This window comes from Sciurus carolinensis, chromosome 4, assembly GCF_902686445.1.
Source record: "Sciurus carolinensis chromosome 4, mSciCar1.2, whole genome shotgun sequence".
Taxonomy (NCBI): domain Eukaryota; kingdom Metazoa; phylum Chordata; class Mammalia; order Rodentia; family Sciuridae; genus Sciurus; species Sciurus carolinensis.
In genome coordinates, this window is record NC_062216.1 from 46,080,531 (window position 1) to 46,105,488 (window position 24,958).

Here is a 24,958-nt window from a genome sequence, read left to right on the forward strand (position 1 = left end):
GTTCAGACAATGATGCAACAGCTTGATGCACAGTGACTCCCCCAGAATGTGTCCTCATTAAGTGGCACAAGACTACTTATGTATATATTCTTTTCCTATTACAAAATAATCCACAATGATTTATTTCACAAAGTATCTGTATTTGGATCAACAAAATTGAAAATAAAATGTGTGGGAGAAACAAATCAAATATGGCAACCATGATATTTTTTATGACTAAATAAAAAAACTAAATGTGGCAAACTAAGAGAGGAGGAAAATGAAATAACTAAAATATTATGAGAAGAGAAAAAGCATACCAGTTTTCTAAGGAACACCAAGTTGGTTTTTTGTATAAGTTAATAAGAAAATTTCTCACATATGGAAAACAATGAATGATGTAATAGAAAATATCCCCAACATAAGTTTTATGAAACTTTAAGAAGTAAAATCCCTGTAACTTGTTAGAGTAGGAATTCTCAGTAAAAACTGAAGATGCTGCCTTGAAGTTTTTTTCTGCACAAGAATTCTGCCAGAGGCTACACTTGTATTATCTCAATATGGAACCTTTCTGCCACCAGGCTTTATCAAGTACTAGAAGGTAGACTTTAAGAAAAATGGTTAGTTTTCCTCTTATATTGTGCTGTTTAAGATAATATAATCTCTCTCAACTGGAATTTTAATAGGAAATTATAGGCTCTTGCAAGTAACTAGGGCTAATATTTTCTATGTTGGATTAGGGACAGATGCATTCATTTTCTTTAGCAGGTGTTAGGATAAGCACTTTATTAAGAAAAAGTAAAGAAATAAATGGAATAGAAGACTTATTTACAAAGATGTGATCAAAAGTTATTGTCTTAAACAGAATACGTACAGTAGAGAAAAAAGATGAGATAACCTAAAATCCTATTAGTGGTGTAAAAAAGTCACATGCACACACATATACAAGAGAAACACACACAATTTGTGTATATCTCAAAGGAGGATAACATGTTGTTTTGTCTAGACCATTAACCACAAAGATTACTAAACATATGGACTTGTTTTCAATATCTTTTTTTATGTGTCAACTCAAATTAATCTTATCATCTAATGTAGCTCAAGTTTTATTTTTGTTCTGCTTGTACAACCTCCAGTGTAATGTTATATTTTGTACTGAGATGAGTGACAGATTTCTTATATGCATTTGACAAATATGTATTTAAAAATATTTCTCATAGAATGAGTTACATAATTCTATGATTTGAAACAGTGACTACATTCAACTAGCCAGCTAATTTTCATTTTGAATAGTTCTATGGAACCATTTTCTTAGAATTGTATTAAATTACCCAACTCAAAGTAAAAGAATACAGGCCCTTTTTTTTAACCTAAAAAAGACAAAAATTAAATTAAAATTTCCCTTAAATTTAATATTTTAATCATAAGGATGTTAAAATATTGCAGTAGAATTTTAACATTAATAGACTTGATTTTTTAGTAGTTTTAGGTTTACAAAAATGTAGGCAGAAAGTACAGAGACAACTTACTTGTTCTTTTCTCCAACCCATTTCCACCATTATTAACATCTTTCATTAGTGTGGTTCATTTTTTAACACTTGATAGGCCAATACTCTTGTATAATTCATTGACTAAAGTTCATAGTTTACACAAGAGCTCACTCTGTTTTGTACATACCAGGGGTATGAATCATAATAAATGTACAATGACATCTGTGCCCATTTCTCAGTAAAGACAAGGTGGAAGTTCACTTAACATTAGGATTCAGATATTGGGAGTCTCTGCTGACTCTGGTGCATCTTCTCTCTATGATACAACCCTCTATGGTTCCCAGAGGAACTTCATAATATTTATAGTCTCCTTTCCTTAGCAAGTACTAAAATCTAATTTTTGTTCTCTAGTATAATGTAACTTCTGAAAGTTTCCCTGAAATTCACAGGGATATTCACAGTTCAGCTTCTTAGCCTCTTCCTAGGCAAACTAATAGTCAGCAAATGATTTGTGGAAAATCCTGTAGAGTCCAAGGTTTGTTTTCCTCACCACCCTTTTCTCTGGCATCTTATTCCTGCAATTTGTGACTGCCTCAATAGTCTTGGAATTTAATGTTTAATTTTCCCAGAATAAAAACTACGGAGAGTTTTGCTGCTTTGCTCTTTTCTGTTCTCTGCCAGGTTCTTAACTTCAGTCTCTTGTCTTGAGCCATTTAAGTTGGCAAGTGCTTTAAGAGAAAAGCCAGTGAACAAAGATATATTTATATTTTCAATATAAACATCTCTTCTTTACAGCATCTTGGTCCTTCCAATCTATCTACCTGAAGAGTATGTTATTCTACTTTATGACTATTAGGATGGTTATTATTTTTTGGAAAAAACAAAAGATAACAAGTGTTCACTAGGATGTGGAGAAACTGAAATTCTTGTGCATTGCTGAGAGAAAGTTTAAATGATCCAGGCCCCATGAAAAACAATATGGAAGTACCCAGTATAAAATTTTCCATATGCTATAGAAAATATGATTTAGAGTATATACCCCAAAGAATTGAAAGCATAATTTCAAGGAGATATGTGTACAGCCATGTTTATAGCAGCACTATGCACTGGAGGCAGAAGGGGAAGGCAACTCCAAGTGTTCATCGCCAGATAAATGGATACACAAAATGAGATACGTACATGTGATGCAATATCATTAAGCCTTAAACAGGAAGAAAATTCTGACACATACTATATCTTGGATGAACCTTGAAGATTATACTAATGGAAATAAGTCAGGAAGCAAAAAGTATTGTCTGATTGTGTTTATTTGAAGTTTGTGGAGTAATCAAATTCACAAAGAGTAGAATAGTGGTAACCAGGTGATGCAGTGAGACTATAGATAAGTTATCATTTCATGAGTACAGTGTTTTTTCTCACTGCAGGCTGACTCTCTCCATACAACTTAAAGCATGATCACAATTGGTTGCCAGTTCTACATCCAAACAGACTGTTTAATTGCCTACTATTATTAATGTATTCTTATACACTAATATTAATAGTAGTAGTCAAGAAACATAAGGAACACTAAAAGTAAGAAGTATTATTATTAGTGTATTCAAGAAACACTAGTAAATGCCTCTGATTGACCTGACTTGGGTTTCGTTAGTGATGTTTGCTTGAAGTATCTGTGTAAACAGGTCAGAACCAGATAAGGATATGGTAGTTGGTGAGTTTCATTAATGAAAGAAATTGGAGCAGACCGAAGGAGGTAGTTCCAACAAGAAGGGCTCCATTGCCAGTTGATATCTGCAGTGACATTTTATAACCAATCAATCAACAAATCTTACAATGGGTGCCACTTGGAAGTATAATAAAATAAAATAAAAGATAAAATGCAGGAAAAATAAACTCATGTTAAATATTTTCCAAATGGGTGGCAGACAGTATCTATAATGGAACTTATAGAAACAAAGAAGGTTAGAATACATGTTTTAGGAAAAAGAAAAACCCATTCTCAAAATGTGAGGTTTAGATGGATGGAAATCTATGGTTACCTCAAGGAAGTTTTTAGGAACTTTATCAAGATTTAGTTGAGATCTGACCCACTGTATTTCTGCATGAAATGTTTTCCTTGATTTTGAAAAGGATCTTCAGACATTAAAATCTCAAGAAGCCAAATACTCTAATTTTATAAACTCAAAATATATCAAATATCTGTGTAGATTAAAAGATTTGTGAACCATAAAGTGGTCAACATCAGAGAACTCTTATCAATATTCTCAGGTCTAGTTCCACAGAAGGACCAGCTTGCTCCTCTGCCTTCCTGCAATCTTGGTCCTTTCTCTAATGACATTCACCCTGCACACCATCAGTTCCGGCCCAGAAGAATATGTACAATTTTAAGTTCAAAAACCCTTCTGACCTACTCTTGCTATCCAATTTATTTCTTCTAAATATAAACATATACCTCTTAGTTTCACAACCTGAGTGTACTTAACATGTTCTTGTGAAAAATGTGAAAAGGTGAAAATTTTATTTCTAGAAAATGTATTTCATATTCCTTTAAAATACCCCATGAATATAGAAATATCAATGGTTTGTTCTGAAGGATTCATTTACCTGGAGGACCATATATCATTCCAAACTAGGATCTTGTCCTATCAGACTTCTCTTCTCAGAATACCATAATGTAGCACTGGGCCAAATGAAAAATATGTCCTGGTAAATGAGATCAATTATAAGAAAAAACAAATCAAATCATTTAGCCAGGAGTGGTGGCACATCCCTGTTATCTAAATAGCTTGGGAGGATGAAACCAGAGGATCAAAAGTTCAAAGCCAGCCTCATCAACTTAGCAAAATCCTGTCTCAAAATAAAAAATAAAAGGGCTGGTGGTATGACTGAGTGGTTAAGCACTCCTGGGTTCCATCTCTGGTACCAAAGAAATAAATTGTGTTAGAAAAAATATTATAAATTAACTTTGATATAATAAGGAAGATTATTAGGATTTGCCTACTGAGGTCACATAATAAAATAAATTTAAATTACATCTTCATTTCTTATAGTAGTTTGGATTGATTAAGAATGAGAAGAATATACTTCCGTTCTGGAAGACTACCTTAATATCTGCATAAAACTCACTTTACCTCATTTTTAAAATCATTTAACAAAATAACAAAAGAACTTGTCTACTTTTTAGGGTTCTGTGATGTCTTATCTCAATATCTGCTAAAATGTTATAAACCCTTATGTTTAATGCTATATTTAAAGTGGAAATTAAAGGCATTGTCTTAGGACACTGGAAGGAATTCTTGACAAGACCTTACTTTGAGTAGTACTTCTGTGGAGTTACCATACTTTAAAGTCTCACCCTTAATTTAAAAGTCCAGAAATGAGGCTGAGTATAGTTCAGTGTTAGAATGAGGGCTTAGCATGTGCCAGACCCAAGTTCCATCTCCAAGAAAAGAAAAAGACAAAAGAGGAATAAGAAGAACAAAGAAGTGAGAAGTCCAGCAATGTGATTCTGTTGAAGGCAAGATGTGATCCTCCTTTTAAGAATTAAATTATCCTTATAATAAGTGACAAATATCTCATGCAAAAGCCAAAAGCATAAACACATGCTCAGTATTAACTCTCTCTCCTACTTTTTACTGACAATAAGAAGTGACATTCATAAATCAGATCAAATTTCTAGCAGCATTCAGTGTATTCTTTCTAGTATTTAATGATGGCTTGGAAACAATAAACATTTGTGGAGACATGGGAGCTATTAATTCTTTAATTATCTTTTTTTTTTTTTGATGTTCCTTGCTAAGTAACACTCCTCCTTTTAATAGAGCTTTATTCACAGTATGTAAAATGTAAGTGATTAATCCAGTATTTTCAAGTACATTCAAAGGTATGTTACATTATGATACCTACCTGAAAAGATGGGTGAGTAAACAGAGGCCCATTGGACAAAGTGTGTGGGAACTCCACATTTATGAAAGGATGTCGCCGCCCGCGGCAACAATTGCGCGCGTCTTTATCGAGGGCGGACTGGGAATAAACTACTTTTCCTATACTCACTAATTTATAGAGGAAAAGAGACTTTGAGAAGAAGAGATGCTTTGCTTAGAGGTTAGAGGAAGAGAAACTTTGCTTATCAGGAAGAGAGACTTTGCTTAGAGGAAGAGAATCTTTGCTTAGAGGAAGAGAAACTTTGAGAGAAAGATAGGCTTTGCTCATAGAAAGAGAGACTTTGCTTATCAGGAAGTTTTTAGAGAAAGAGAGGCTTGCTACGCTTATCAGAGATTTATTTCTTCTTATAGTTCTGTTGCTTCTTCTTAGAGGTGCATCCCACATCCTGTGAACTAGGTGCTATCTATCTGAGGGTTAGCTGCTTCTTGTAGCTGCTTCTTCTCACTGCTAGCTGCTGCTTACCACCGCTTCTGCTTGCTGCTGCTTCACCTTGCCCTCCACCTATTGCCCACTTATATTCCCTCCAGGAGGTGGAGGGTGGGGCCATGCCAGTTGAGATCAGGCGAGGAGCCAGCTGCCCAATCACAGCAAAGGTTAAAACGAGCAGGCCCAAGCAGGAGCACTCGGGAACACCTGTGCACGCGTTGTGTGCATGGACTTAATTGAATACGGCCAATGATAAATCACCTGAGTGTGTTTATGTTAATTAACCTCCTCACTGCAGATGTGATCAAAGTAACCTCCAGCTGGCCGCCAGGTGCCATCCAGGGCAGCCCCCATGGCACAGCCCCCAACAAAAGGAAACATGTTTCTTTACTCCAGACTTCTCAGTATTTAATATTATGAATTTCTGAGTGGGAATATATCATGCAATGATTTCCTAAATTGATTTGAAAAAGGGAACTCTTTTATCACCTGGACTGTTATAATTCCAGTATTCTATTAAACACAGTTGGAAAAGATAAGCATATAATAGCAAATCTTCAGGCTTTCTACTCTCGTTAAAAGATTAACATATGGAAGTTTCCCAGACATTCATTTATTGAGTACATGGAATTACTTCAGAGTATAAACCATTATTATTAATCCACTACCATATTATTTTCCTTAGATCAAATGTCTGGTGTTTCCTGAAGTTGTCTCTATTTGCCATCAAGGTTTATTGTTTACCTTTAATAGTCTCCTTGTTTTTTCTTTTCCTTTGAGGGCTGTGGGGGCTACCAGGAATTGCAACCAGGGACACTTAACCACTGAGCCACATCCCTGGCCCATTATTTTATTATTTTTTTTATTTTGAAACAAGGTCTTGCTAAGCTTCTTAGGGCCTAGCTAATTTGCTGAGGCTAACTTTGAACTTGTTTTCTTCCTTCCTTAGCCTCCTGAGCCTTTTCTTTTCTTTAGTATTCTTTCAAAAAAGTTCTCTATTTCCTTCATGACTACTGACCTCATTCCCAGGATGTAACCTTAACTTTAAATTAAGCAGCACGATGCTGTTGCTTTCACCCATACTTAAATTGCCTTACATAATTAACATTAGGAGGATATGCCCCAAATTTTTACCAGATAGTGATTTCGGGTTTTCCTGTGGGAAAACTTAGGTTTTCTTAAGAATATTTGGCATAGGTAGGCATATATTCCAAATATTCCTGTAGATTAAATAGGTATGATCTGGTTTCCATTATTTATGTGATCTTTTCATATATGTATATATATATGTATATAAAATGTTCTATGTATGTGTGTATATATTTACATAAATAAGTATGTGTGTGGGGGTGTGTATATGCCCATCAGTAACTAAATTTTGCAATTTTACCATTTATATGTCAAGTTACAGGGTATTTTTTGAACAGACTCCTTGTTTATAGACTCATAGGATTCATTGAGTGCATTCAATTCTCTTCTGTATGCTAGATGACTGTGATTCTGCCTCAAGAGATTAATATATTTTAAAATGGGTCTTGTAATTAAACAATTGTATATGTTCCATGATGCTAGTGATATGTTGATAGAATAAGAAGAAAATAAATGTTGGGGAATAGTATGATCAGTAGAGGAAAGTTTGGGTAGTAAATTGAATTTTATTTTTTATGCATTTAAAAAATCATTCATATAGCTAAAAGCATACCAATATAAGTGAGAGAGAAAAGCATAATATTTATTGTCATGTTTAATATATGAATATAGTTAAAACTCTCTTAGAACTCTGACAACCAATGACACCTACATTATGAAATCCAAACAACTATTGGCAGAGAATAAAGGTAGCAAGCCAAGTTCTAGATGACAAAAGTCATATTAATAACAATTTCTAAAAATATTTCTATACAAGTAAATTATAGGTCATATTTCCAAATCTGTCAGTTGTTATCACTGTAGAGATTATTTTCTCATAATATGTAGAAATAAGGAAGACCAATTAAATTTGAAAATAAGGTAAAGGATTACAGGAAGCAACATAGTAAAAACACAATTATGAAGCAGGCTGTCAACTTAACATTTTTTTTTTTCTTTCTCTAATGCTTGGAGAAAAACAGCTCATTATGAAATATAAATAACATGGGTATAAAACAAGGTGAGAAAAAGGAAATGCTTGACTATTCTAAAGAGAACCTTCTTTTCTTTAATTAAGAATTGGAAATTAAATGGATTTTTAGTAATATAATATACATTAAAAATAAATAACAAGGATGATGTTGAATAGAAGTGGTGAAAGAGGGCATCCTTGCCTTGTTCCAGTTTTTAGGGAGAATGCTTTCAGTTTCTCTCCATTAAGAATGATGTTGGCTGTAGGTTTAGCATAGATGGCGTTTACAATGTTGAGGTATGTTCCTACTACTCCTATTTTTTCTAGTGTTTTATACATGAAGGAGTGCTATATTTTATCAAATGCTTTCTCAGCATCTATTGAAATAATCATGTGATTCTTAATTTTAAGTCTATTGATGTGATGAATTATGTTTATTGATTTCTGGATGTTGAACCAACCTTGCATCCCTGGGATAAACTCCACACGCACTTCAGATACAGCACTTATCTCCAAAATTTATAAAGAACTTACAAAACTTTACACAAAAAATACAAAGAACCCAGTCAATAAATGGGCCAAGGAACTGGACAGACACTTTACAGAAGAAGACATACAGGCAATTGATAAATATACAAAAAAGTGTTCAACATCTCTAATAATTAGAGAAATGCAAATTAAAACAACTCTAAGATTTCATCTTACTGCAGTTAGAATGACTTTTATCAAGAACACAAACAATAATAGATGTTGGCGTGGATGTGGGGAAAAAGGCACACTTTTACATTGTTGGTGGAGCTGCAAATTGGTACAGTCGTTGTGGAAAGCAGTGTGGAGAATCCTCAGAAAACTTGGAATGGACCCACCTTTTGACCCAGTTATCCCACTCCTCAGTTTGTGCCCAAAGTATTTAAAATCAGCACACTACAGTAACACAGCCACATCAATATTTATAGCAGCTCAGTTCACAATAGCTAGATTTTGAAACCAACCTAGATGCCCTTCAACAGATGAATGGATAAAGAAACTGTGGTATATAAACACAATGGAATATTATTCAGCCATAAAGAAGAATAATATAATGGCATTTGCAAATAAATGGATGGAATTGGAGAATATCATGCTAAGTGAAATAAGTCAATCCCCAAAAAACCAAAGGTCAAACATTTTCCCTGATAAGTGGAGAATGATATATAATGGGGGTATGGCTGTGGGGAGTGAGAGAAGAATGGAGGAACTTTTTGTAAAAGGAAATGAGGGGAAGGTATGGAAGATGGTGGCATGAGACAGACATCATTGCCCTATGTACACGTATGATTGCATGAATGGTACGAGTCTACATCATGTACAACCATGGAGATGAAATGATGTGCCTCATTTGTGTACAATGAATCAAAATGCAATCTGCAAAAAATTAACAAATAAATAAGATAGACAAAAATAAATAAATAACAAGTTCAAATGTGAATTATAATTTCATTTAAAATTTTTTGATATTTCCACTTCCCCATGCATTTTCTTTTACTTTATTGAAAATATTTAATTCCCAAGATCTCACAAATAACTGTTCAACACCAGGACAACAAAAACCTACCGTATTGTTTACTGATCTCAAAATAGGACTTGGAGGACTCAAAAGAGAGCGTTTGGAAATTTTATTACTCACCATTCTTCACAGTCACAGGCTAGGACAGTATGCAGGCCCCACTGGGCCTACAAACAGGGATATATGTATGGGATTGGTTGGGTGCCAACTGCACAAGTAGATTTCTTCAGATATTTTAAGAGTATGGTGTCTGTACCTCACAACCAAAGACATTCTGCTTTGATCTCAACCTAAAGATTTGAGATAAAGGAAGTGACCAGTTTCGCCCCACCTAACCCTTGTAAACCATTCTTGTAAGTCCTTCTTTGCACACCTCCAGCAATAATGAGCCTTCCTAGACAATGATTGATAGTAGACCCCCCCCACAGACTACCATACTGAGCTCCACTCTGACTTTTAACTGCCTCCTTAAGGTCATGGCCTGATATGAATTGAAGTGTTGAATACATAATATGAGTATATGATTGAAATCATAAAAGCACATATTTTTAACCTTCCTTCCTATCCAATTTGTTTTGAAATTTGTAATGTTAGTGATTTAGAAGGAAAATTTTGATTTTAACCAGGAAAAAAAATCTAAAATCTATATTTAATTTGCTTGTGGCCAGTGGATTCCCTTAAGTATCTTTTAAAAGCTTTTTAATAAGAAATCATACATCACATTTTTTCTATTTTTTGATGGACACATCCATTAATTTTTTTCCCTCAACTTCCTATCAACATGCTTATTACTCTGACAGTCACATTTAACTGTCTTATATCTTAGGTATAGCTAACATTCAAGAAACCCTTCATACCAGGTGTCCTAAAGTTATTAAAAACTGTAAGAACAGATCATTACAAAGTTCTGGGTGTGCATTTTAAATCTAACATAATATTGCTGGCAATATTCTCTTTGTTGACATTCAGACCTGTGATCTTAAGTCAGTATTTCACAATAAGTTCCAGAAAGGTTATTTCTCAACAAAGCACATTCCACCTTGTATAAAAACCCAAGAACATGAAAATTATACTAATGATTAGTTTCGAAGGCAGTTCATATGAATTTTGATAAGAGTGACTTTAGATTCATTTTTTTCAGGTAAAGAGTTACATTTTACTGATCAGTTGAATAATCAATGATTTACTGTTCATGCATCTTAACAAATTCACTTTTGAAGGGACTACCACACAAGGAACAAGTATATAAATAAAAGTGACGACAATATTTGTAAGAGATAAAAATGTGTACACTTAATGAAGATTAGAATCAGAATATAATAACTTTTAAAACAACTGTAAATATAGTACTTTGGAAATACAGAGTTAAGAGAAATGGTATTTCTGATAAGGATATTAACAATGGACTAGGCCCTAAATAAGGGATAAGAGTAATAAGAGGAGATAGAAAATAAGGTTAGTTCAAACAAGCAAAATGCATAGATCAAGAAATTTAGATGCAAAACAGAGTTTTTCTATGAAGAAATACTGGCAGTACAGTGTAATGAAAGTTTAATGTGAGGAATAAATAAGAGCAAAACTCCTGTAAAAATAAAGGAGTTGCATTAAACCCTTAAATGTTTTGAAAATCATTCTAAAGGAGAAGATGGCCTCGCAACAGATGAGATTGTTTCTAATCTTTCCCTTTAACATGAAAATGGCCATCACAAGAAATTAGTTAGAAAGAACACTAAATAGTCCAAATGAAGAACATAAATTTTTATCTAGAGGCCAAAGTGGATTTTTGAGCAGGAATAAAAAAGTCACACAATAAGAAAACACTAAAAACAGTAACCAGGAGGCGATTGCCAGGCTGTGAATCAAGTGGTCTTCAATTGTCAGTGTCCTTGGGATTGGAAAGGAAGAAATTAAAATAAAAAAGGCTAATTAAAAAAAAAAAAAGGTGTGTTGATTAGGCACCATTTGACTCTTATAAAATATTCACTTTCAAAATAAGCAATCTCAAAAACCGGAAGGTCAAATATTCTCTCTGATATGCAGCTGCTAACACACAGTAATCATTGGATTAGACAAAGGGGAATAAAGGGAAGGGGGGATGGAAATAGGAAAGACAGTGGAATGAATGAGACATAACTTTCCTGTGTTCATATATGAATACATGACCAACGTAATTCCACATCATGTACAACTACAAGAATGGACAGTAATACTCCATGTATGTATAACATGTCAAAATATGTTCTACTGTCATTTATATCTAAAAAAAATAAATAATAATAAAAAATAAAATATTCACTTTCAACAAGCTATAATAATTATTAAAAATACAGCAGGCCTAATGCTAAGCAATTCATATTCTGTCTCATTTGATTATTACAATATCTCCATGAGGAATATCACAATTTTTCTGATATTTATAGAAAACTTATTTAGTTTGAGGTAGATTTAACACTATGTGAAAATCAACAGAAAGCAATAAAGTCAAGTTTCAAACTCAAGCTGTCTGATTCTATAAGCCTTTCCAAAATGATACTTCACTATCAGTCGAGAGTAAGTAAATAGCATGCATCTTAGTTTTGCTATAACAAAATACCTGACATTTAGTAATTTATGAAAAATTGAAATTTATTTTCTCATAGTTTAAGATACAGGTGCCAGCATGTGTCTGATTAGGACTTCTCTGCTTCTAAGATGGTACCTGGCTGTGTCCTTAAAGGGGAGGAACACTTTGTCCTCACATAGCAATGGCAGAAAAGCAAGAGATGATGAACATGCAAAACACCACTCTTATGAAGGTCTTCAGTCTCATTCACAAGAGAGAAGCCCCTCATGTCCAAGTAGCTTCCTAAAGTTGATTAAACCATACTAGTACATTAACTGTTAAATTCCAAAGTTTGGAGGGAACACATTCAAACTGTACTAACATGAGATTATGAAAAATGAATAAAAACATCATAACTCTAATGGTGATAAGATTTGATGTAGAATCTCCTTCAGTTTAATGCTAATCCCTCTGAATATTAAAAACATGTATTTTATCATGAGACAAAAATGAAAACTTTTAAATAAAATCTTAATTGTTATTAAGATTGTTAGATAATTATTAAATTGTTAAATTTAACAATAATTGTTAAAACTATCGAGTACATCCACATAAATTAGGCACTATTTTAATTACTGTACATCCTCTCAGATAATCCCTGCAATAAACATTTTTTTTTAATGTCCTGGAGATTGAATCTAGGGAGTCCTCTACTGTTGAGCTACATTCCCAGTCCTTTTTAATTTTTTTCTTTTATTTTGAGGCAAGGGCTCACTAAGTTGCCCAGGCTGGCCTTGAACTTGTGATTTGTTTGCCTCAGCCTCCCTAGTAGCTGGATTATAGTTACTGCTCCCAGATTATTCTTTTCATAGAAGACAAAATTGGAAGAATAGAGATGAGTTAAGTAAGTGGAGGTTACAGAAAGAAGGTGTCAGAACCGAGATAGGCCTGGGACAGTCATATAATAGATTCTGTTATCTTCTGGTATTTTGGCAATGTCATTCTTAATAGACAATCCAGAAATTATTTTCTCCCCTTCAGATAGGACGAAGAAGACAGTGGATAAGAAAGCTATAGTGACTGTAAAAATAAAATCCCTTCTTGGCTTTTCCTGTAGAAGGGATACCAGATTATTTATTTCTCATAAATTAACGGTACATTTAATATGAGTATGAAGATTGAGTTAATTATACATTTATATCTATTGGGAGAATGTTACGTATTTTACAACTGCATTCAAATAACATGGAAGTGTTTGAAAATCTTTCCTTCGTACAAGACAAGAGAAATAAAAGAGGAGACAAATACAGACATGGCAAGCAGTTTAGACTCACAAAATCATAAGAACAGCCTTACACTTATGCAGGTGAATTCTATTTCATCTTATTTCATGAAATACATTTGTGTAATTTAAGTCATATATTATGTAGAAAATGGAAGACATTTTACTGAGCTTAAGACTGAAAACATTCCCAAATTAGATCTGCATATAGCATAAACAGTATCACATTTAACTCCGTATGCCCAATTTTCCTCTTTCTGATCATCTTATCAAAGCATTTTTAAGACTAATATTGAAAAGGGAATTTCATTTGTGATAGCACTTGCTTCTATTTCCTCAAGATAATTTAATGAGAACACTGGGAATTTCCATAGAAACTCAGTGGATATTTTAGAACACTTCCTTCTCCCTGAAAGCATTTGAGAATACATACGGACAGTCACTGTGAGAGATTTAATTCTAGAAAATCCCTCTGAGATCAAATAATTTTTTTCAAGCCACATCCCATTATACATTTATATATATATATATATATATATATATACACACATACACATATGTATGCATATATATGTATATACATGTGTGTATATATATATGTATATGTATATATGTATATATATGTATGTGTGTACACATGTGTATGTATATGTGTGTGTATATATAAGTATATGTATGTGTGTGTGTGTGTGTGTGTGTGTGTGTGTGTATACATATATGTATTTTTTCCCTTGGCTTCCTGAATTCTAGAGAATTCTGCCTTTATTCTGCCTCTGCCATGAGTGCTTGTGTCTTCTTTAGACCTCATTATCTCTGGAAATTCTCTTACCTTCCAGATCTCAAAATCCAAAGTTCCATTTTCTGAAGAGGATAAACTTTTATTGACAGTTCTCAGATTTCTTAACTTCTGTTGGATATGATCATTAATATCACCATATGCCATTCTTTGACTCTTTTCTGTTTTTGCAGTTCAACACTGCTGTCCTACCTGACAAGGAACATAATGGCCAGTAATTTGAGGAGGATCATTTCTCACTACTTTTTAAGGCCACCTCCTTATGACTTTCTGACCTTCCTGCCTAATAAATCTGCATTTTGAGTCTTCCTGACTGTTAATACTGCCTTTTTCTACTTTGTAGATGGGCATAATCTTGCAAAACCACACTAATCAGAACAAGTAACAGAGTCACCATGTCATTTAATAAGAGATACTTTTCATTTTCAAAAGCTAACAAATATACTATAAAACTTCTGCAAACCAGCCCTGACTCAGAGAAGCTAGTATGTGTTCTCTTTGTAACAAAAGTATACCTGTTTTCTCATCAAAGTAAACAAACCTCAGTGCTGCTTGAAATTCTCATATGTGTTTGTGTTTGTTTGGTCACCTACTAGACATTTCTTGTGTCACCTTTTAATTTCTTCACTTGCCTTGAAAAATGAATTTCTTTATATTCATTTCAAGTTTAATTCCCCTGAATAGATTATTTTCTTCTTCCCAGGGAAGAATTAGACTTCACCACTTCATAATCTTTCTCTCTCTCTCTCTCCTCTCTCTCTCTCTTCATTTTGCCCGCGCCAAATCTCTTCTGCATCAACTATTTTCTGTCAGCAATGCCTTCATGTGATACTACCTCATTGACTTTTTCGGGGGGCCTAGGAGTTCAAGGTGAGATAATCAAGATTATTTCCTTTTATTCTGATCACAACTTCCCTGAATGTATGAAACACCTCTCCCCAATCCACAGAACAACTCTTTCCCCAGAAGTTTCTCCTTGCTTTGATATACATCTTTCCACATGGAACTTGCTTATTGCCATGATAGATTCTAGTATGCCTTGCGCAACTATCATTCCCAATCAACTTCCTATGGGTATGCTGGTTAATAGATACATATCTAAATTTCAAGATATCTCAAAGTTAGAAAGTCTAAAGTTAAACTTAGTTCTGGCCTTGAACTATTTCACTATTTCAATTTTTAGAAAATCACTGAATATCCTTAATCATTCATAGTCATAAAACCTTGATTTAATCTTTAATATTTCTCTTTTCAGAGTCACCAGATAAAATTAGTCATCAAGTCTGCAGATTGTTTTTCCATCATGCTCTTTAATTATTACCACATTGTGTCTTATTACGACTTTACTAGATAACCCTGTGCCTCATTAGTCTCCAATCATTTCAAGTCCTTAAACTAAGTACTTTTTGTATTTCTTCTATCAGAGCCTGGTTTAAGTGAAGAGTCCTTAGCTTTGCACTCAGGACTTTTCTTTCTTTGGCCCCAAAACACATTCCCACTTGTTTTTCCTCCCAATAGTCAATAGTGGGAAAACCATTCATTATTTGCTTTTTCCTAAATGCTAACAATGTTTTCATCATGTTCTACTCTTCACAGACCTCCCCTGTTGAAATTTTCCCATTCTGTGGCCTGTATCAATCAATCTCTTCCATGATAAATATTTACGCTCTTACCAGATATGAAATCTTCCTTTAATTCCCAGTAGTGCTCAGATTTTATTGACTTCATTCTATCTCATCAGTACATTTGTGTATTTGTTTTCTCCTCTTTCAAAAGGATAGGATGTATGTTTACTCATGGTTTCAGTGCTGGAACACCAGTTGTTAAAATTAGTATTCAAATGAGACTCTTTGAATATTGTAGAATTATTTGTATACTTGTCACAATATTATCTGAACTCTTTGCAAAGTTATTTCCAATAATCCAGTAATGAAATCATTATACTTAATACATAATTGAACTAACGCGTGAAGAAATTAGTTGATTTGTTCATAGGTAAATCCTGGTCCCTGATAGAGGTAGGAGAAAACACCAGGTCTTTATAATCCTGTTTTCTGTTCATTTTAAATAAAGCCCTCTGTATGTATGGAAAGTGCTGCAATCATTCATTGAGTAGATTCAGTCTCTCATTTTCCTTAAATCATCACTGATTTGAACTCACTGTTTCCTCCATTTAGGCCTAAGAAAATTATGGCCAGATATTCATCCTCTAATTAACCTAAAAGTGAACTATATTTCATTGCTTGTAGGATGGTATGGGAAATCTGAGAGTCACCAAGAAGGGAATCCGACTTGAAGGTATATCTGAGTTTCTACTTCCATTGTATGTGAAAGAAATTCATTCCCGAAAGGTATGTGATACTGGCTTTGGCTTACTGTAAAAGATAATTTAGAGCTTATGTTTTAGCTTGAAATAGGAGGACGAATTCCCTCATCTCCTTATATATCAGTTTTCTTTAAATAAAAACCTATTAAAGTTAAAACAGTGAGACAATTGAAAAATGGTGAAGTTTACTTTCAAACTGACAAATCAAAGATCATTTTGAATTGAACTGCAGTGCTACTTTTGTTAGTCTATAAAATTTGCCCCTCTACTTTCACTGTGAGATATAAATGCACAGTTACAATAAGTATAAAGGGGCATTGATATGTATTAAATAATTTTTGCAAAAACCACTCACTTGAATTAATGATTTCAATTTAATATATATCTTTTCAGCTTTAATGGATATATATTTGCTAAAAAGAGATTACAGGGAGTTTTTATTTGAAAATTAAATTTATTTCTGGATGTACCTTATTTCAATCAATTCAGAATATTTATCTTTTGAATGTGTGTGTCTGTGTGTATGTGTATGTGTGCTATATGTATTTTAGCAGCATGCTTAAAACATCAAGATTGTAGCTCAGTTATTATTTACTTTGGCTTAAGTGTGTTTCCTCTTAGAAAGTAGTAACTATTTTATGGTATATGAAAAATCTTTCAAATCTATTAGACAAACCTCTGGGGTATGTGTGTATATGTGGAAATATTTTTAGTGAGACAGAAATAATGAAAGTTTGTTATATGCAAGTCAGAAAGATATTAATCTTATTTCATGAATATGAAAACCTATTAAGATTAAAATAATGTTTTAGTATTGCCAATATGAATCATTAGCAAATGAACTATATAGGAAACCATAATTTGAATAATTGACTTGAAGCTATTTTTTCCCTTATTACCAAACTGAAATGAGAACAAAGGATTAACGTTCATAAAACTTTTAATTATGATAGTTATATTAAATGTTTTTATAGAATATATGAAATTATAGAGCTTCACAAATATACTATATAATTGTATTCAGGGTACTGGAAATTTTATTTTGATACTACTTTCCAAATTTTGATCCAATATAAATCAAGAGACACATGTATGAACACTTGCTTTTTATGATTAAACTTTGAAAAATGATTAAGCTTGAAAACTTCATCCAGAATACTTCCTTATTTTGATTTTAGGAAAACTGGAAATAAATCGCATATTTGCATATATCAGTGCCTCTCCTTGATTGAAAGTCACGACCATTCACAAGTATTTACTATGTTCTTTTTTTTGTCACTATTAAATTGTTTAGGATTTGAAAATAATAAAAAATTTTAAGTATGAACATCAAGAAATTACTTAATCTAGGAAGAAAGAGGAAATGATCACAGACAGAAACTTTTCGAAAATTCATTCTATTGACAAGTCCAGGGATAGCAAAGATAGATTCTCAAAAGCCATTTAGGCCAAGTTTTAGTGTCTATCTGGGAATACAACTTAAAAGAGAATTGTGAAGACCTCTGCCAATGGCAGGGTCATACAATCTGACTTATGAGCAGGGACATTTGGAGGAGTGTAACAATAGGTCTTCTAACTGAAAACAGGAATGAAACTCCCTGTTTCATCTGTGGAGCAAATAAGATAAGGTCCACTAATTTTTACCATTAAAGTGTGAGGTGGTGGCACACGAGTTTCCTAATCTTCATGCCTGGGATGAGCTTATATCAAGTTCACAAGCATTTCCAAAACCTACTGTATTGATTGAGAACTGTGAGCTCCTTCTCACATCCTCAGCCCTGTGGCTTGTCTTTCCTTTATCTCCTCTCATTACTCTGTGCCTCCCAGTAGGGGGGAAGTATGGCAAAGCAATAAGAGGTGGAAGTTTGGTTTGAAGAACAGAAGTAGAAGGAAACTTATTTGCCCCTTGGGAAATGTTTCTATATATTCACACAGAGCAACAGTAAATAGGGAAAAGAAAGAGAAAATATGTATTTTATACTCAATTCCCACATTGCAATTCACTTGAATGTGTCTGTTGTTTACTCTTGCTGCAAAGACTAATTCATTATTTTAAAAAGACAGGCATAATTTCTCTCAGATGTTATTTTCTCATTATTAAAGTGAAATTCATAGAAACATCAAAATGCTTAATTTTTAGGGTGAGAAAAATACAAAAATTTCAGTAATACTAGGAGAAATGAGATTGTTAATTTAAAAAATTCAAGTATACATATCGATCTTCCTTAAATTTCTATGTATTCTTTTTATGGTAAAATTCCAAAATTCCAGTATTTTTTCAGGTAAAGAAATATGTTAAATTCAAAATGTATTTATAAAGATTCAATTTAGCTGAGAAAAAACACTACTTTGTACGATATTGATACGTGTATGTTTTCCCTCTGTTAATAACAGCCAGTTGCTTTCTTTATACATATTCAGTACTCCACTCTGACAAATATCATTTTCTTATTTAAAGTTACTTTCTGGTTATGTAGGTATTTAATCATACTCAAGGAAAGGTTATAAGAGATTTCTGCTATATAGAAAGTACAGTTGCCCATAAAAACACATCTTGTCACCTGATCTAAACTCTGGACTGGATCTACTCTATAAGCTAAATGACTTTCCTATGACCACCACCAAATAACCATAACTATTTGAAATTTACAATCTTCATGCTTTTCAAAATCAACCTTTTCTAAGTGATCCACCAAAACAGTACACTCACACACACACACATACACACACACACACACACAACATCATGTAGTTTACCCTGAAAACATCTCAAAATTCAATGCATCTTTCAAAATTAATAGCATTACTTTTACAAAATAATCATGCACTGAATATTACTGAAACGAAATGCACCATTTTCTTCGAACAGAAAAGATACAAAGGATGTGGAATTTGGGCTGCCTGATAATGATTACATTCTGTCCCAATCTTCAAGGTAGATGGGCTAACACTGGGACAAAACCTTTGAATATCAGAAAGATGTAAACATCAGACTCATTTTCTTTAAGTGTAATTGGAGTATGTTTCCTAAGGTAACATGAGTTCAGGATATTAATGAGATTCTCTTATATACATTTCACTGATTCTTAGCAGCCAAATTCATATCATGCAGTTCTCTAGAATCTTGTTAAGTATCACCAAACTTCATCTGAGACTAACTGAACTGTCCTTTTTTTGTTTATTTTTTCCTGTTTGAGGATTATTAGTAAAATTGATACCTCACCTGCCACTGATCTCAGTATTCCATATGACAGAGTGATCATAATACCCAAGGAACTACTACCAGATAATTCCAATTCAAGTACCTCCATAGCAAAGTGAAGAAGTTCTGAGTTCTTAGGGCTGCAGTATTAGCAAACTGTGAGCAAGGATCTGCTATTCTCCTTATGTTCACCTCACTGGCTTCAGGAGGTGTGATGCAAACTCAGTTCTTGTTTACAACCAGTTTGGCACATTGTGTATTCATTTCTTTTTTATAGGGTTCAGAGACAAAGCCATGGGGCCAGACTAGCACAGTAAAAGTCTTTTCTGCTTTCATAGCAAGTTAATTTCCTTGCCTGTCTCTTTCAGGTACCATGGCAAATCGCTATGCAATTTTCTTTCTCCCATACAATCCATTTCATACAAATAGACATGTGAATGAAGCCTTCCATAATTATTTTATTCATCATTATCAGTTTACACTTAAATGTTTAATATGGGACACATTTATGATTTTACAGTAATGTCTTCTGGTTCATGTGCAACATGAATCACTGCAAAATCTTGACACTAAAGAAAATAAAACTTTATATCTGGTAAACATCATCATAGTTATGTAATTACATTCTTGCACAAATACAAGAATAAAGAGTTTATCTAGAGAGAGATGTGTATATATTGTTTATAATTAACCTATCATACATAATTTAAGAGAAGAAAAATAATCTGAGATAAATTAAAAAATGGCTAAACTTAAATATATCTTTACACTAAAGTTTTTTGTTCTTTTTTTTTTAAATTGTGCTTTTATGGTTAAGAATAAAAGATTTTGAATACCATTAGGAAGCCGGATTCAGTAACTTCATGTTTTAATTTCAGACAGCATTTGTTAACTCCCTGCAGTGTAATTTGAGGTGATTAGCTCCTCTCCAATTTTTCCTCATCCCTCTTCACTTTCAGTTTTTTTGATAATTACAGCATTTTAACTTCCTCAGAGTTCATAATATTTACATTCTGTTGTGCAACTTTCCTTGCGACGGCACTTTGGTCTTCCTCTACACAGACATGGACTGCAGGTCTCATCGCTGGTCCTCTGTTCATTATGGCTATTCCATCCTCAGTTCATTATTCAATCACTCCTTGCTCATGTGTATTCGTTTTTAGTTTGTTTTAATTTTTTTTTGAAAAATATTATCCTTAGAGTATTTGTTGCTTTTATTCTTTTGGGAAGAGGATGAGTAATGCTTAATTTCCTCAGAATTGTGAACACCTTTCTCTAATAAACCTTAGTACTGAACATTGCCATAAAAAGCCTAAAGGCAGCTGATATTTTTCCCCTGTTGATGACACAAATGTTCTTTCCAGATTCTTGATACCTTTTTACTATTTCACTCCTTTTTTTTTTTTTTTTCATATTCAGAAAATCTTCAAATGTCACTTAATAGATTTCCGGACTTGTCTCACTATGTTGGGATCTCACTTTGTTACCAGGCTGGCCTCAAACTCTGGTCTCAAGCCATTCTCTTGCCTCAGCTTCCTGAGTAGCTGGGACCACAGGTGTGTGCCTCCATGCCTGGTCAATAGCTTTCAGTTTTATGTTTCAGTTCTTTACTTCAGAGAAAGTCATGTTTCTAATATTGAGTAAACTTTGTTCTTCACAACTGTTGTAATTTCAGTAAACAGTTTACATTCTTTATATTTTCCTTTAAATGTAAGATTATCAGTCCTTCAGAGTCTTTCTATTGTTCCATGAGATTATTTTCTTCCCTGGGAATTTGGCCTTGCTCTCATTGATGTATCGTATGTATACTGATGAGTCTATGATTCTCAGAATTTTACTTAAGTCTACAACCTCCTTTTTTATCTTGTAAGATTTTTTTACTGTCTTTGATGTATGGTTTTACTAAAATTGTTTTATTTTTAAATTCTAAAGCTTAAAGTACTTCCTTTATCTGGTTTAAATTATTCCTGGTATAAATTGAGGTAGGGGGATTACTGAAGCTATTTTATTAGTTTCACTAGAGACTGTAAGTGAAACTTTTCACTAGAGACTGTAAGTGACTCTTTCTTTTGAGCCTCTGAGGTGTTATGAAGTGACTGGTGCCAACCAGATGTAGATGATTTTAATTCCCTGGGTTTTAGTGGTACTTCCTGCCTCTGTAGAATTCATACAGTGCTACATATCATGCTCTATTCTTGGTACATTTGTTCAGTATTATCTACTGGCCACCTCCTTCTCCTCCACCCAGATTAATTCATTTGGGGTAAACCTTCCATTAATATGCTGACACTCCTTTTTTTTTCTTTCTTTTTTTTCCTTCCAGGTATATGAATTAGCTAATGGTAGATTGTGCACTCTATACTGTTATGAAATAATCTCATTTTTCCCCTTGGTTGCTGATTTTCCAAGTTAATAGCATAAGCTTATATCATAAAATTGTTGACTGCACATAGGAAAACAAATTATTTCTTTAAAAAAATGATTGTGTCTTAATTTGTTATGTAGTGAGGGTGAGAGAGTTTTGAAAACTTTTCTGGTGTGATATACAACATTAGGCAGGATTCTTCCTCCCACTCCCTCCATTCCTTTTCCCCTTCTTCCTTCCCAACCTTCCTCCTCCTTCTCCCTCTCACTTTTTCATGAATAACCAGTAGCCCCCAATGCCATAATTTGAATAGTCAATTTTTTCATCACTGTTTAGAAATATGACCTTTATTATATACCATATTCTCAAATGCCTATGGATTTATTTCTGTTCTTACTATTCTGTTCCATTGATATACTTGCAAAAAGCCAACACTTTTGCTTTAAGAAATGTTTTTGTAACTAGTCATTTCTTTCTTATTACTTTTTTGAAAGCTTTTGCCTATTGTGTTTATCTTTTCTTCTCAATGAACTTAATCATCAGCTGTCAACTTTCACAAAAATTCCTGTTGGGAATATAATTATGGCTATATTTAATTTGAGGGAAATGACATCTTTAGAGTATTGAGTATTCCTGTCTGGGATAATTTTCTTTGTCAGGACCACCTTTATGACCTTTCTCTACTTTTTTAACACATTCTTTATTCTCCTGCTTTATTGAATTGAAAGCTTGAGTAATTTATTTTCAATATTTTCTATATCTAATATATCTATGGTTATAAAGTTTATATCAACAATTTAGGTCATACCTCATGGGTCTAATAATATCCTCTAAAATTTTTTCATTTGTATTTTCTAATTTTACTTTGATTTCTTACTAAATAGTTGTTCAACGAAAGAGGTTAATAACTCAGTTTCATACTAATTCATTTTGTTTCACTTTCTGTCCTCATTACTTTGCATCTGTACATGTTTTCATTAGCTTCATGATAGCATTTAGAAATTTTAATTATGTTAGTCATTTAACTACCCTACTGAAATACAGAAATAGCCATCAGTTCAATTAACTAAGAACATGTCTATGTCAGTCATCAAAATATTACCCAACAAATAATCTATGGTAGACAGTGATTTTTGTTGTTTTGAATTTTATATATAATATAATTTATTGAGACTTGGTTGTAAGGCATTTCATTTTCATAGCAACCCTATTAGGTGGGAAGTTTAGATAATTTATTTCCAGTTTGCAGGTGAGTTATGGCAAGACTTGGGAAATTTAAATGGTGCATCCATAGTATCAGGATTTAAGGTGACCAAGAACTCAAGTCATAGAAAATTCCTTCCTTATAGTCCTCATCTTTGTAAAACTGGCTTCTTCATTGTCTCCCTTCAAACAGACTATTTTTATTAATTCATAGCAAATACTTACCTTATTTTTAGAGAGCATTAGAAATAATAGGACTTTAATTTTTGCAGTTTTGATGGACTCAGGCTTTCTGATACATTTTTCTAACATCTACAACTAAAGTGAGCTTCTTCCTAGGGGTTGTGTGCAAAATGTCAGTTAAGAGGCATTAGTAGTGAGCATGGAAATGATAGCACTCATTTGCACAGCAAAAAATGCTTTTTAATGTTTTTAAGGTCAGATATCTTTAATTAGATTCACTAAAAGCCGAGGAAAATATGTAAATACAAACATAACTACATATTTATATGCAATTTTTAGATGGCTGACAGTTGCCCTTGGACCAACCCATGTGTCTACTGATGTCAACACCAAAACCTACTGATAATAGATTTAAAATATTTAGCATTAAACTTTGCACTTTACAAAACATCTAAAAATATATCAGTTTACTTAATCTACACTGCAAACATAATGAGATATTGCCTTACTTGCATGTGGTTTCAGTCATAGCTTGCACCTGGGAGGGAATAGGTAGCCATTGGCGGTGTGCACTGGTTGGAAATAAAAAGCTAGAAAAGTAATATTTAAGAAATAAACACAAAAGAGTAGGAAAAAAATATTTTTCAAAGAGGGGGTATTGACAGGTGGAAGAAACCTGATGGGTCTGATCCTCACAGAGAGGAAAAGACCGTAAATGCTTCATTTATAGTGGAACACACCAAAGGAATTTATGGTGAGGAGGGGTTCTTCAAGCTAAACCAGAAGCCAGAGGCTGTGGGGAAGTTGGCCTGATTGGGGACTTACCTTTGTGCAGTAATTCTTCCTCCTTCAAGTAGTTGGCACCACAAGGCTAACTGGTGCACTGGTATCTCTCTCCACCTCTCCAGAGTTGTGTTTGAACCTAGGGCTGTCTGAGCCAATAAATGCCAGGTATCAGAATTCCCTCTGAGCAGGATGTCTGCCAAAGCAATGGAGCAGTCTCAGATCAGTGAAACTGCACTGAGTTCTGCTCTGAGGGACTCATCTCGACTTAGAGATGGCTCAGACACACCTACAGTTCATTCACAGCTTCCAACATGTGGTGACTCAGCTGCCTGAAATCACCCAAGTTGAGTTTTCATATTATGACAGAGATCTACAATGCTGCTGCTTCAGTGTTTTTAAACAATTCTTCACACTATCCAAAGTAATCATTTTGACATATGGTCTTAACATGGTTTGTGTTGTTATAACAGAAGGCCACAGATTGGGTAAATTATAAATGATGGTGTAAGAACTCAGAAACCACTCCAGACACAGGAACTCACATAAGAGGGTTTATTAAACAAACAGGCAGAGTGTCTCCCTGCAGGATAAGAGAGAAAATGAGAGGAAGAGAAAGAGAGAGAGAGAGAAAATAGCGGGGGAGCTATTAAGCAGTCGAATTCCGCGGGCTAATGGAACCAATAATAGAGAAGGATACTTACAAGCAGACTGATGAACCAATAGCTAGCTAAGATGTTCACAGACTGACAAGCTAGGTTGTAAGTTGGGAGACAGGGAAATGACTGCAAC

The 24,958-nt window shown here is 33.6% G+C and overlaps 1 protein-coding gene across 1 annotated transcript in view; it reads left to right on the forward strand.

The window, feature by feature from the left end:
* Nucleotides 1–24,958, forward strand: part of Sgcz (sarcoglycan zeta) — a 1,063,315-nt gene that overhangs the window by 839,244 nt on the left and 199,113 nt on the right. Inside the window, exon 3 of the mRNA XM_047550434.1 lies at nt 16,354–16,455. Within this exon, the coding sequence (XP_047406390.1) occupies nt 16,354–16,455 (102 nt within the window). The remainder of the gene's footprint in view (nt 1–16,353; nt 16,456–24,958) is intronic.